Here is a 12,611-nt window from a genome sequence, read left to right as displayed (position 1 = left end):
TTAAGGCAATAACGACTTTTCAAAATGATAAGATTCATTATATTATGAGTATGTCATCTTTGATATGGCAACCCCATCTGAATTTGGTAGGGGAAGCTTAGCAAATTTCAGGTACCTCTTGGGGCGGGGGGGAGGAGAAATGGGGCTATGCAAAACTATTTCGGGTCAGAACAAGCAACAACTTGCAAGGCCACCTCCACCTTCCACAGCAACATGTCCTATAGAAGGGGGAAGTCTGCTGCAAAGTATGAAATGTTTCTAAGACTTTGGTTCACGCTTGACAATTCAGTGATATCCTTTCTGAAAAACAATAACATTACTGCAAATTTACTTTTTATTTTATTGCAGCAATTCTTCCAAGTGAAAAATGGAGATCAAATTTGCCACCAGAAGGTAAAGTAAAAAGGACAAAGAAGTGTATATGAATTTCACGTGATATGTTGTCATTAGAATGATAGAATAATAGATGTTATAATAATGTTCCAAGCTTTTGAATCTCCAAAGTTTACAATATTCTGCCTTATTTATAATGTCAGTATTTTTATATGTTCTATGGTATTAATTAATACTTTCCCATAACTTTAAACATTTTTCCTCCTTCAACTGCAAATTGCATGAAACCTCAGCATTTTTATATACAGCTGCAATGACAATAATATCAATAATTTTACCTATATTAAAAACACACAATTGAAAAATGGAAAATGAAAATGTATAAAATTTTCTAAATATATTTCAAACAAACAAAAGATAATAGTGACTAGTCTACTGCATTGATTTTTTTTTCATTAAAGACTACTCCAGGTAATTTGTTCAATAAATACCAGTTTACTAACTATCAAGGCTTTTGTGAAAATACTGCAAAACTATCCTTTCTCTTAATATACAAGATTACAATTAAGAAATATGTAAACATTCCTATAATTGATGGGTAAACCTTTAATAGCTTGTAAAAGATACTGACAATACCTTTAATAAAACATGTACTGATTTGGTATTGGCCTTTACATTCAAAAACCACTTGATACGTATATTTTTTATACTTACATGGAGTACACCATGCAATTCCAAATCATATCATATATTCCTAAGACAATTTACAGAAATATGATACAACAAAAGTAATAAATAATTACACAAATTTTTGGAAAATCATATAAAGACCATAAAACGTACCTTTACTATGCAAAAGCATTATTAATCTATCTGGTAAGATAGATTGCTTGTAAGTGTTTGCAAATTGTAATAAAATTTATTTTAAAACATAGTTGCCATTTATACAAAATTTCATAACACACTAATACCATATCTAGACTATATGATGTTATACATGTCTGGATGTATAAGGCATGCTGTTCAATGTGTAAAAAGTGCTTTAGGCTGCATTATTGCCCTAGTACTACATATGTAGAAATACAGGTGATAACAAAGAGCTTTCCAACACTGGAAGGTGTTTACGTCTCTTTCTTTGTGAAGTTATTGAATCTCTTAATGTTTTTTTCTACATTTGTAACAGACATAGTCCTACATGCTGTATTGTGTCAAGCAAGTTTTCAAATCAATTAGAGTTTATGATACTAAAAATCATGTGAAAATAACAGGTGATAACATTTCTAAAAATCCCACTGCTAAAATTAATATTACATTTTAACTTAACTAAATAAATGCAAACTACCTCTATTAGTAAGCGTAGATAAACAAGGCTTTAGAAATACAGCTTTTACTCTCCCTTGAAAATAATTTGAATTCAGTGCGGGCATTTCTTCCCTTTGCTTAATATGCAAACATGTAAAGAAATTACAAATCACCACTTTTAAGGCTTATTGGAGTATTAATTAAAAAGTACTATTACTCTAATATCAAGTAATACTAAAGAAAAATGTTAGTAGTAAAAGCAAAAAAATAGTGAAATTGCCCAGTTACAAACTCAGCTACATCTTACAATTATTTGCTGTATTTATCATTAATCAAACAATCTCTTCTTATTCCCCTAACTTGCTCTGCAGCTCTGGTTACAATAAAATTATTAGTGTATGCATTTCACTATCAAAATTCCTATGAAGGTCCAAATATAAGATAAGGACTTTATAAGGAAAATACATCATTATGCATCCAAACATTACACTAACCTTATTTTACACAACAAACTAAATAAAATATTTTGTATAATATATAAACATGTAAGTGAACAGTAATAACAAACAGTAACATAAGCAGTCTTTATCAATCTTCTTGTATGAATGATTGCTGTCAAATTACAGAAATAAAAATGAAAGATAATATTTGGTGATATGTTAGTACACAGGTGTAATTAGCACCAAATTACCAATGATCACTACAATATGCACATAACATTTCATTGACTGTTGCCTGAGATATGTTCCGAGATTTGAGTAACAATTACTTGGAAGTAATTTCCAAAATATGTTATTGTAACCCTATCAACATAAACCTCTAATGATATAAACTTTGAGGTATTCTCTATTACCGAAATTAAATTAACGTATATATTTTAATGTTATCTCTAAAATCTGACACAGTACAGCACAAATGTTAAGATTTTTTAAATTTAAATTAGAATTTAAATTAATTATTTAAATATTAAACAATTCCAGTCTTTTTTTCATAATTCTTATAATCATCAAATTTAAAAAGTAATAATTTAAAAGTTTACACAAGAAATCCCATGCTGCCAGGTGGCATGTATGTACATACTATGGCTGTTGTGGACCAAGTAACAGTGGCATCCCATCATGACCATTCCTGCACCATTGGTTCATCGGAAAGAGCTCGTTTTTCTCTGACAGTAGTAGCATCATTTCTATGAAAAAATATTTAGGCAATAGCACATACAGTTAAGGTAAACCTTTAATTCCTTTTTTCTTTTTTCTAATGATATCAAAATATAAGCATTTAGGTGCCTAATGTTGGATGCAAGCTACTGAACTAGCTGGGCACAAACAGAGGAAACTGTCGATCCGTGCAAACAACCCCATTTTAATGGCCACAAGCCAAATTTTTACCAAAGTGTTAATGTGTTAACCTATACAAATATATAAATGAGGCTTCTAGAGGCTTGCAGTAGGAGCTGTCAACACATCATGCATGTCTTGGAGAGATGTCGAAAGAGCTCTACAGAAATCTTCACCTCTTGTTTCTTTTGATGTGAGGTATGTGCTTACGAAGAAGTTTAGCCTGAATGGGAGAAAAATCAAAATAAATAATTTTGTATCATGTTCATATACAGACTATTCTAACAATAACTAGACTATGGGATTCCTGACAAGTGATACTCTTTATGAAATAAATAATCAAAATACACATATAACAGTGGCCACTGAAATTAAATAATTATATCCAGTATATCTAATGCACTTATGAATATTCTGTGAGAAAAAATATGATAATTTTAAGTGTCATGAAAAAAATAACAGCAAATTTTGAATTCAACTATAACTTCAGATAGTAAATAAAGCTTGTTAACATAGAAGAAATTACTTACTTGTCAGGGAGCATGTTATAGAAGCAACCATAGCCATCCTGGACCATGGCTGCTACTCCTCCTACAAGTGGAGTATAACCAGTTGTACTCGAAGACAGTACAAAGTTGCCTCCACCACCACTGAAAAAAAAAAAAAAATCATATAATTACAAAACACATTTTTTTTTAACTATCACATAATCTGTCTAATTCTAAGTTCTCCAATCCATTATCATTACAAAAATAATTGTCTCACCTCTTCACATAAGCCGGATCTAAGAAGATCTCAGGCGTGTCCATTCCAGCTTCCAGGGCAATGATGTAAAGACCAAAGAGATGACGATCAATGCCTTCATTTTTCTGGCAATGATTCATCAATTCATTGTGCATCTTCACGGCACTGAAGAGCTTGGTGCGTTTTTCACTTGTCTGGATGAAGATGAGAAAAAGTAATTGGCTACTTGTCTCTGATTACTCACTTAAGCATGGTTAACAAGTATCTCACCTATTTTGTGTATTATCAGTACATCAATCGTGCCTAAGACTAAGCCTGCCTCTAGGAACATAATTTTTCCTCATATAAATTTCTGTGATAAAGCCTCAGTTGAAGACTTTCCTTAAGGGTTTTCTCACCCTTTATTATAGTTATATTTCCGGCATTTGTAAGGCCCCCCAAAAAGAATAATTGCCTAATTACATTTTTACAATTTTAAGAAAATTGGGAAAATCTACCAGAATTATTAGTTCAATAGAAATATACAGACAACCTACTTCTATTGGATTAACCAGCTACCATTATCTCTTTGTACAAGCTGTAGATTTCTAATAAAATTGTCTATATATCAGTGAACAGCAAAACTCTATCTTGTTGTATGGTTGCCAAAACTATTTGGCAACATTTAATGTTTTGGTACAGTAGGTTCTTACTACCATATCATTAACAATGCAATAACCAAACAGAATACATACAAATCTACAAAACTGAAACAGGAAATGTTCTGTTTTTCAAATATAATGAAGGAAGAACTCGGCTCTCACACAGCTCCACTACAATCACTATTCAAAATTTGCAGAAGTTTATCTGCTTTTTCTGAATTAAAAAACATACCGAAGCTTTAGGATTAAGCATGGAGCGGGCAAATTCCACAGCCTCCACTGTGCATGACCGCATGGTTTCTGTTCTTCCATTATAAAACTGTCTAGTAGTTGCAGTTTCATAGGTTGGTGCTGGTCTGGAAAATGGATCATCATCAGAGCCTTCTCAATTACTTTTTTTTCTCTCCAGTATTACAAAAAGAGAAAAAAAAAAGAAAGAAAAAATAAAAACAGACTACAAAGTTGTAAATATATCATCAAGTTTTATCAAAGATTTTCCTACGATAAACCCTACATACTTTCCGTGGAGACGAAAATAAGCCAACTGCATGCTCATCTGTACAAAGGCATCTGGATGGAGTTTGTTATTTTTGATGAAGTCCTTTCCATACGTAGAAAATGTATAATATCTCACATCTATGTTCTTGGTCTGGAATTAAGAAAGTTAAACTATGATAAATATCTGAAGAGCAACTAGAAAAGGAAGGAAAGAAGAAATAAATAAAAAAGCAAAAGTGCTTTGAAAGAGTAACCAGCTAGTACAACTATCATGACAATTTTTAAACACGAACAATAACAAAAACCTACTGAAATAAATATTACATGGAACAGGAATAAGAAGATGAAGCAGATAACCAAGCAAAAGAACTTAGGAAAAAAAACATACATACCAAGGCCAAACTGGTTTCCTTAGCAGCAGGGATGGCAGCCATGATTTTGCTGTCAAGGTCAAAGTTCACAAGGGACGGCATAGGGAATTCTCGCACAGTAGGGTTGCCTCTCCAGGTTCCCCCCATGTCTTCCAACAACAAGTGCTGGTAATGGGCCATGACCACTGTTACCATAGCATCATAAGGCGTGTGCTGAATGAGAAGTAATATTTCATTAATTGAAAATTGAATAACAACCTCCTCATAAAAGTCTCGATAGCATCAATAATGATAATAAAAGTATCCACAATGGAAAAAATAGTTTTATAAATCACATTTACACAACAAACAGCAGAAATATTTATGAGCTTGGATCTTCCATGGATACTATATGAGATTTATGAATATTAAAAAGTAATCCTCTTACATCATTGTTTGTAGCACCAAAGCCATTTCTTGTCATGATGGCCGTCAGACTCTTGTCTGCCCAGCGATTTGTTGTGTCTCCGCACAGTGCCTCCCAGCATAACTGTTGAATTTTCAATTAATATCTAATACTGATTCATCAGATTTTAATAGTAACAAATGATATTCTACTTTATATTTCCATAACAGGAAATGTTCTGTTTTTCAAATATCATGAAGGAAGAACCTATTTTACTCATCAGCATTTTTACTTTCCCTGAAATGATTTCAATTCCTGAAAGAAAAAGTCCGTAAGTCCCAATAATCCCTTCTTTAGCTATGCTAAAATCAGTTCCATTCCTTTCCTAGTAATTTGTATTAAAGGATAATCTCACATGACCTACAACGTTCATATTAGAATAATGGCAAATATCATATTCAAGAGGTAAAGTAAAACACGATTAAAAAAACAACCCACCTCCTCAAAGTTTGCTGGAGAAGTGTCATCCATCACAAACACAAACAATGCAGATTCTATATGGTCTAAATTCTGGGAGTTGTTGAGACTTAGGGATTTCAGCCAATCCCGATTCTGTAAAAAAAAATTATATGTATATATATTACATACAGAAATACACAAATACATACACACGTGTATATACATATATCTATATTAATCTATCTATCTATTTTTTTTTTTTTTTTCTCTCTCTCTCTCTCTCTCTCTCTCTCTCTCTCTCTCTCTCTCTCTCTCTCTCTCTCTCTCTCTCTCTCTCTCTCTCTGTCTCTCTCTCACTCACACACTCACTTACACACTCACTCCCACACTCACTCACTCACTTACACACTCACTCACTCACTCACACACTCACTCACACACTCACTCACTCACTCACTCACTCACTCACTCACTCACTCACTCACTCACTCACTCACTCACTCACTCACTCACTCACTCACTCACTCACTCACCCACTCACTCACTCACTCACTCACTCACTCACTCACTCACTCACTCACCCACTCACTCACTCACTCACTCACTCACTCACTCACTCACTCACTCACTCACTCACCCACCCACTCACTCACTCACTCACCCACTCACTCACTCACCCACTCACTCACTCACTCACTCACTCACTCACTCACCCACTCACTCACTCACTCACTCACTCACTCACTCACTCACTCACCCATCCACTCACCCACTCACACACCCACCCACCCAACCCACCCACTCACTCACTCACTCACTCACTCACTCACCCACTCACCCACCCACTCACCCACCCACTCACCCACCCATTCAACCCACCCACTCACTCACCCACTCACCTACCCACTCACTCACCTACCCACTCACCCACTCACTCACCCACTCACTCACCCACTCACTCACCCACTCACTCACTCACTCACTGCAATAAAAACAAAATGGTGAGAACTTTACTTTTGCCCAGTTTTCTCTAGTGTCACAGGTGAGGACAGGAAGACCAGCCCCAGGACCCATGGCATCGCTCCTTTCACGAATGTGCCTGAATTGTTGCTCTAGCTCTGGGGGATTCATGGCCTTCCCTGAAGTTTAGATAAAGAAAAAAATAAATAGCATCAAAATCATATAATTATGAAATAGGTTTGTAGGATAAATCTTTCTGCAGTCATATCTGTTAACCACATGCCATCGCATACATGCCATGCCCACTGTGTTTAATTTAGATGGCTCCACAAGTACTAAGGCACCAATGATGACAACTATCTGTCTCACCTGTTTATCCTTTTCCTTGATTTTCGATGATATTGTTTGGCATTTGATATTGGTGTTAGTAATGTCAATAACACTAAAGCAATTTTGATGTTTATAATAAAAATAGCAGTATCAAAACTAATAGCATTAGTAATAAAAGTGTTTTTCCCGCAAACCCAAGTAAAGGTGAAATCAGGTGAGGTCACAAAGTCTACTAATTGGCTAAGCACTGGCAGAGCCATCTGTGTGCAGTGACATTTAACAAAACAATATCAAAGGGAACACAACATTTTTCTGGGGGCACTGGATTAATTTACATATTCATTTTACTAAATTAAATATATTAATCAAAGCTAAGAGCCTTTTAGCTCACTAACTGCCAATGTTGCACCAATACACTGAAAAAACTAACCTAGTCCATTTCACAAACAAAAGACAGTCACACTATGACAGAAACACCAGTCATACCTTCAGAATCCCAAGGATGCACGGTCCAGATGTGTCCATGACAAAGAACAATCAGATGATCTGGGCATTCGCCTTCATCCTCTACAATTTCAAAATTAAAAGAATATATTATTAAGCAAAGGGATATCATTGGAATAATAAAAAAGTATGGATAAAGCATTGTATAATACATGTAGACAATTTTAAATTTTTACTCAACTTAAGTTAACAATACAGAATACTCTGAAATATCATCTAAGGTGTAATTAGCTAGGACAAAACTCAAGGTGTTTTTTATCTCAACTCACTTGTCTTCCATCTGGTATACAAACTATCTGCTCCTTGGCCAGGTATTCTTGAACAATTGAACAGTCTCCTAAACTGTTCCATACTAAATCTTGTTCCCTGAAAGTTCAAATTTCTTCCTAATGAACAGTCATACTGGGTTCCAATCCATCTATCCACACAACAGAAAAAAATCAAGAATGGAAGAAAAAACAAGTAAAGAGAAAGAGAAAAAGAAAAGAAGAAAAAAATCGCATAGATGAAAGAAATGGGACTCAAAATGCACTGCACATATATATATCAAAGTATGTGAATACATACAATTGAATATAAATCATATTCACCATTAAAATACTTATAAAGAATATCTTTGCATCTGCAAATGAAAAGGAAATCAAACTTACATCTTTTGCTTTTTGAGGCATCAAGCGTTCTTCTCTTAGAAGTACGAAGAAATCAAGCATTGCCCAGATATACAATGCTGCATACTGTTAAAAGAAATACATAAAATAAATACATAATGAATCATCAAGACAAAATAGAAACTATTCAACCACAAACCCTAGCAACCCATAAATACATGATACATCATCATTATCATCAACATGCATTATAATCAGTATCATTAGTCTAAGCAATCTTAAACACAATACATATTATCACTATCATTAGCCTCTTGGATCCGGGTGACATGACCATCACATCATGGAAAAATTTGCCTTATGGACAGGTGACATGAATATGCCATAATGAAAAAAAAATGCAGGAGGCTGTGGTGACAAGATTACACCATCATGAGAATTTTGGCTGACGGTAGGGATGACAGGAATAGCATTATTTGCATCGATAAAGAGTGGAATGTATCGTCAGTAAGTGAGTGAGTGAGTGAGTGAGTGAGTGAGTGAGTGAGTGAGTGAGTGAGTGAGTGAGTGAGTGAGTGAGTGAGTGAGTGAGTGTGTGTGTGTGTGTGTGTGTGTGTGTGTGTGTGTGTGTGTGTGTGTGTGTGTGTGTGTGTGTGTGTGTGTGTGTGTGTGTGTGTGTCTGTGTGTGTGTGTGTGTGTGTGTGTGTGTGTGTGTGTGTGTGTGTGTGTGTGTGTGTGTGTGTGTGTGTGTGTGTGTGTGTGTGTGTCTGTGTGTGTGTCTGTGTGTGTGTGTGTGTGTGTGTCTGTGTGTGTGTCTGTGTGTGTGTCTGTGTGTGTGTCTGTGTGTGTGTGTGTGTGTGTGTGTGTGTGTGTGTGTGTGTGTGTGTGTGTGTGTGTGTGTGTGTGTGTGTGTGTGTGTGTGTGTGTGTGTGTGTGTGTGTGTGTGTGTGTGTGTGTGTGTGTGTGTGTGTGTGTGTGTGTGTGTGTGTGTGTGTGTGTGTGTGTGTGTGTGTGTGAGTGAGTGTGGGTGTGTGTGTGTGTTTGTGTGTGTGTGTGTGTGTGTGTGTGTGTGTGTGTGTGTGTGTGTGTGTGTGTGTGTGTGTGTGTGTGTGTGTCTGTGTCTGTGTCTGTGTCTGTGTCTGTGTGTGTGTGTGATAAATTGTAATCATGTGTAAATGAGTGGACACATGAAATACAATAAGAATTATAAAAAAATTACTATTATCATTATTGTCATTATCTTCGATATCATCATCATCATCATAATTATTTTCATTACTATCATTATTACTATCAATACTATTCATAGTAATTATCATCATCAACATCATCAATATCATCATTTTGTAAAATTATCATTACAATTACTATTACCATTATCATTATTATCATAATTATAATCATTATCCTTACTATTACTATTAATACTACAATCATCATAATTATTTTCATCATTATGACTACCATTATAATCATTATTGTTATAATCATTATCATAATTATCATCATTATTACTATCATTATCAATATCATTATTATCATTATCATTATTAATATCATTATGATTACTATCACTATTATTTTTATGAATCATCAAAAGAAAAAAACTTACTCTAAAAACCTCTTCAAACGATGGCTGCCACAAAGTTAAGTTTAGAGGCATGGGTCCAGTGGTGTTCATGGTGGGCAGGATTGGGTCTCGTACTGTTAGGTAGGCATAGTGCAACCACCAGTCCTCAAGCTGCCGTGATTAGAATTAATTAATAGATCTGATATTCATCGATAAGTAGTTCTGAATAGGGTTTCAGATCATACCATGATGGGCATGGGGAGATAAATTCAATAAAGATATCAAAAGTTAGAGTGACAGAGTCTGAAGTAAGCAAAACCTACATTTCATGATGTTTTGTAGCAGGAACTAGATCTACACTTTTTCTCACTGAAGTGAGGAAAAGTATTTCTTTCATCTAATTTAAATAGAGATGCTAATTGTGAAAAATTATGACCTGACGCTAAGGTTACAAGGAAAGCAGTTAACCCCTTCCTGCCGGATGGTATGTTAATATATCCCATGACTGTTGTGGACCAAGCAGTGGGTGGCATTGCCTCATGACCATTCCTGCGGCATTGGTTCATTGTTTACCTTCACCTGAAGTGAAGGTAAACATTCACATTCTCATTATTTTTTTTAATGATATCAAAATATAAGCTTTTAGGTGCCTAATGTTGCCAGAAAATTACCAAATGAGCTGGGGCTAACAGGGGTAACTGACAATGTGTGCCACTAGCCAAATCTTAAACCCAGGGTTAATGTGTTACCTAAATATGGCTATGCTCGTTCCTCAGAAATAAAACATGTACTTTAATAGATAAGAAAAAGAGACCTTTTTGTACACATTTTCGATCTATAGGATCCCTTCTTCATCAGTTCAAAGATGGGTTTGTCTACTTCATGATCAAATGACAAGCAACTTGATGGAACAAACATGCATATGAATGGAATCCATTGAAAGATTTTTGTAATAAAAAGCTTTGATACATAATAAAGATATATAGGTGAGGAGACCTTTGAAATCTTATAATCCTTAAGGAATGTACTCGCTTGAGAAATATGGTTGATGATATATTCACTAGTACCTGAGACCCCGGATGAATTAGTTGCAGATATCCTTCAAAAGGGGGATAACACCAAATTTGGTTCTTCCAAAGGGAAGCAATGAATATTACTTTTCTTTGATATTGCCATAATGAAGAATCACTTTGATCAAGGTTGTGAGTGAGGAAGATAAAGGTAGGTGTAACACCCTTTTCCCCATTTTTTTGAGAATTATCTCTTGTGAGTTATCTCTGTCCTTTAAATTAATTTATCTAATCTGTGACCTTCTGTCAATGCAAGTCAGTCAATCTCTGGATGTCCTGCTCCAAATCCTAATGAAAAGAAAGTTTTGCGTGATACAATTCACTCCACAGCTGAGGGTTTGTCTCTGAATTGGGGATCTGCTAAGAGGTTCTAAGACAATGGAATTAGAGAAGCAATGAGATGACAAATTTACTTTGAAGAGGGGCCTCTCAAGTGAGTCAATCCCTTAATGTTGATGTAAAGAATGACTGACATATGGTCTAAAAAAATAATAATTGAGGAATTCACTTCTGGTATCTCTGACACAGCTATGAGGAATGTCTTTGAGACTGAGGCATTTCATCTCTAAAAGGGGGTTTACAATCCTCAGCTTACAGGGCCTAGTGAGAAATAGTAACCCCTTCCTATATTTGACACGAGACTGAAAAACTTTTTGATCTTAACCTAAACAAGGTTATTTTTCATCACTTCATTGAGGAAACATGAAGACAAATTTCCTGCTGTATATTAGGAAAAAAACTCATTGACATGTATTAGCAATCTGTGTTGATATCATATAATAATAATATACAAAAGTTTATAAGGAGTGTCTGATATTTAGTATTACTCAGTTAGGAACGAATAAAAGGAAAGAAAAAAAAGATAATACTAGAAGAAAGAGAAGGGAAAAAAAGCTAGAGAAAGAGAATGAAACATCAAGGCAAAAAGGTGATGAAGCAAAGATATTTTATTTCAGACAAAGAAAAGAGATGAAGCCCCACCCACCCCTTAAATACAATACCTACAAAAAGACAAGAAATTATAAACAAATACTTACCCAGTTTTTCTTACTTGCTGCAACAGCCACTAACTTCTCATGGAGGTCTTTGCCGACACCATTAGCAAACTTCTTTACTATTTCTTCGGTGTTTTCATACTCTTCGTTACTAACATGTGGTCGTACCCACATGAGGTATCTGAAAAAATAAAGAATAAGAATAAATATAAGAATAAGAATATGAGTAAGAGTAAGAGTAAGCATATGAAAATAACAATTTTCTTTGCAATGAAAACTGTAATGTTTAACGTCAAGCCACCTGGGAAGGCATGTGTGTACATTACATGCCCACTGTTTGTTTAATTGACTAATTGTTTTTACACACTGACAATTTAACATTATTACAATAAAATATCACTGTGCACTGTACCTGTCAAGAGTGTCCTGTAGGGGGGGTACTGGTAAAGGTGGAAGATCATCAAAGCTGAATGTCTTCTCATTTCCACTTGTATAGATAACTTC

General features: G+C 34.9%; 1 protein-coding gene across 4 annotated transcripts in view; it reads right to left on the bottom strand.

Annotated features, from left to right (window-relative positions):
* Window positions 1-717: 717 nt before the first annotated feature.
* CROT (Carnitine O-octanoyltransferase) overlaps window positions 718-12,611 on the bottom strand; it is a 14,242-nt gene continuing 2,348 nt past the window's right edge. For all 4 annotated transcript variants that reach the window (XM_027365487.2, XM_027365486.2, XM_027365489.2 and 1 more), the window contains exons 3-17: window positions 12,520-12,611; window positions 12,150-12,288; window positions 10,085-10,213; window positions 8,515-8,598; window positions 8,134-8,230; window positions 7,847-7,927; window positions 7,085-7,209; window positions 6,110-6,223; window positions 5,654-5,755; window positions 5,248-5,439; window positions 4,876-5,006; window positions 4,590-4,713; window positions 3,738-3,910; window positions 3,503-3,622; window positions 718-3,195 (exon numbers count right to left, since the gene is read on the bottom strand). The exon at window positions 12,520-12,611 is cut by the window's right edge and continues 36 nt beyond it. In XM_027365487.2, the coding sequence (XP_027221288.2) occupies window positions 3,069-3,195; window positions 3,503-3,622; window positions 3,738-3,910; window positions 4,590-4,713; window positions 4,876-5,006; window positions 5,248-5,439; window positions 5,654-5,755; window positions 6,110-6,223; window positions 7,085-7,209; window positions 7,847-7,927; window positions 8,134-8,230; window positions 8,515-8,598; window positions 10,085-10,213; window positions 12,150-12,288; window positions 12,520-12,611 (1,830 nt within the window). In that variant the 3' untranslated portion in view covers window positions 718-3,068. The remainder of the gene's footprint in view (window positions 3,196-3,502; window positions 3,623-3,737; window positions 3,911-4,589; window positions 4,714-4,875; window positions 5,007-5,247; window positions 5,440-5,653; window positions 5,756-6,109; window positions 6,224-7,084; window positions 7,210-7,846; window positions 7,928-8,133; window positions 8,231-8,514; window positions 8,599-10,084; window positions 10,214-12,149; window positions 12,289-12,519) is intronic.

This window comes from Penaeus vannamei, chromosome 34 (genome assembly GCF_042767895.1).
Source record: "Penaeus vannamei isolate JL-2024 chromosome 34, ASM4276789v1, whole genome shotgun sequence".
NCBI lineage: Eukaryota > Metazoa > Arthropoda > Malacostraca > Decapoda > Penaeidae > Penaeus > Penaeus vannamei.
The sequence above is the reverse complement of the archived record's forward strand: the minus strand, read 5'-3'. Positions and strand labels throughout refer to the sequence as shown.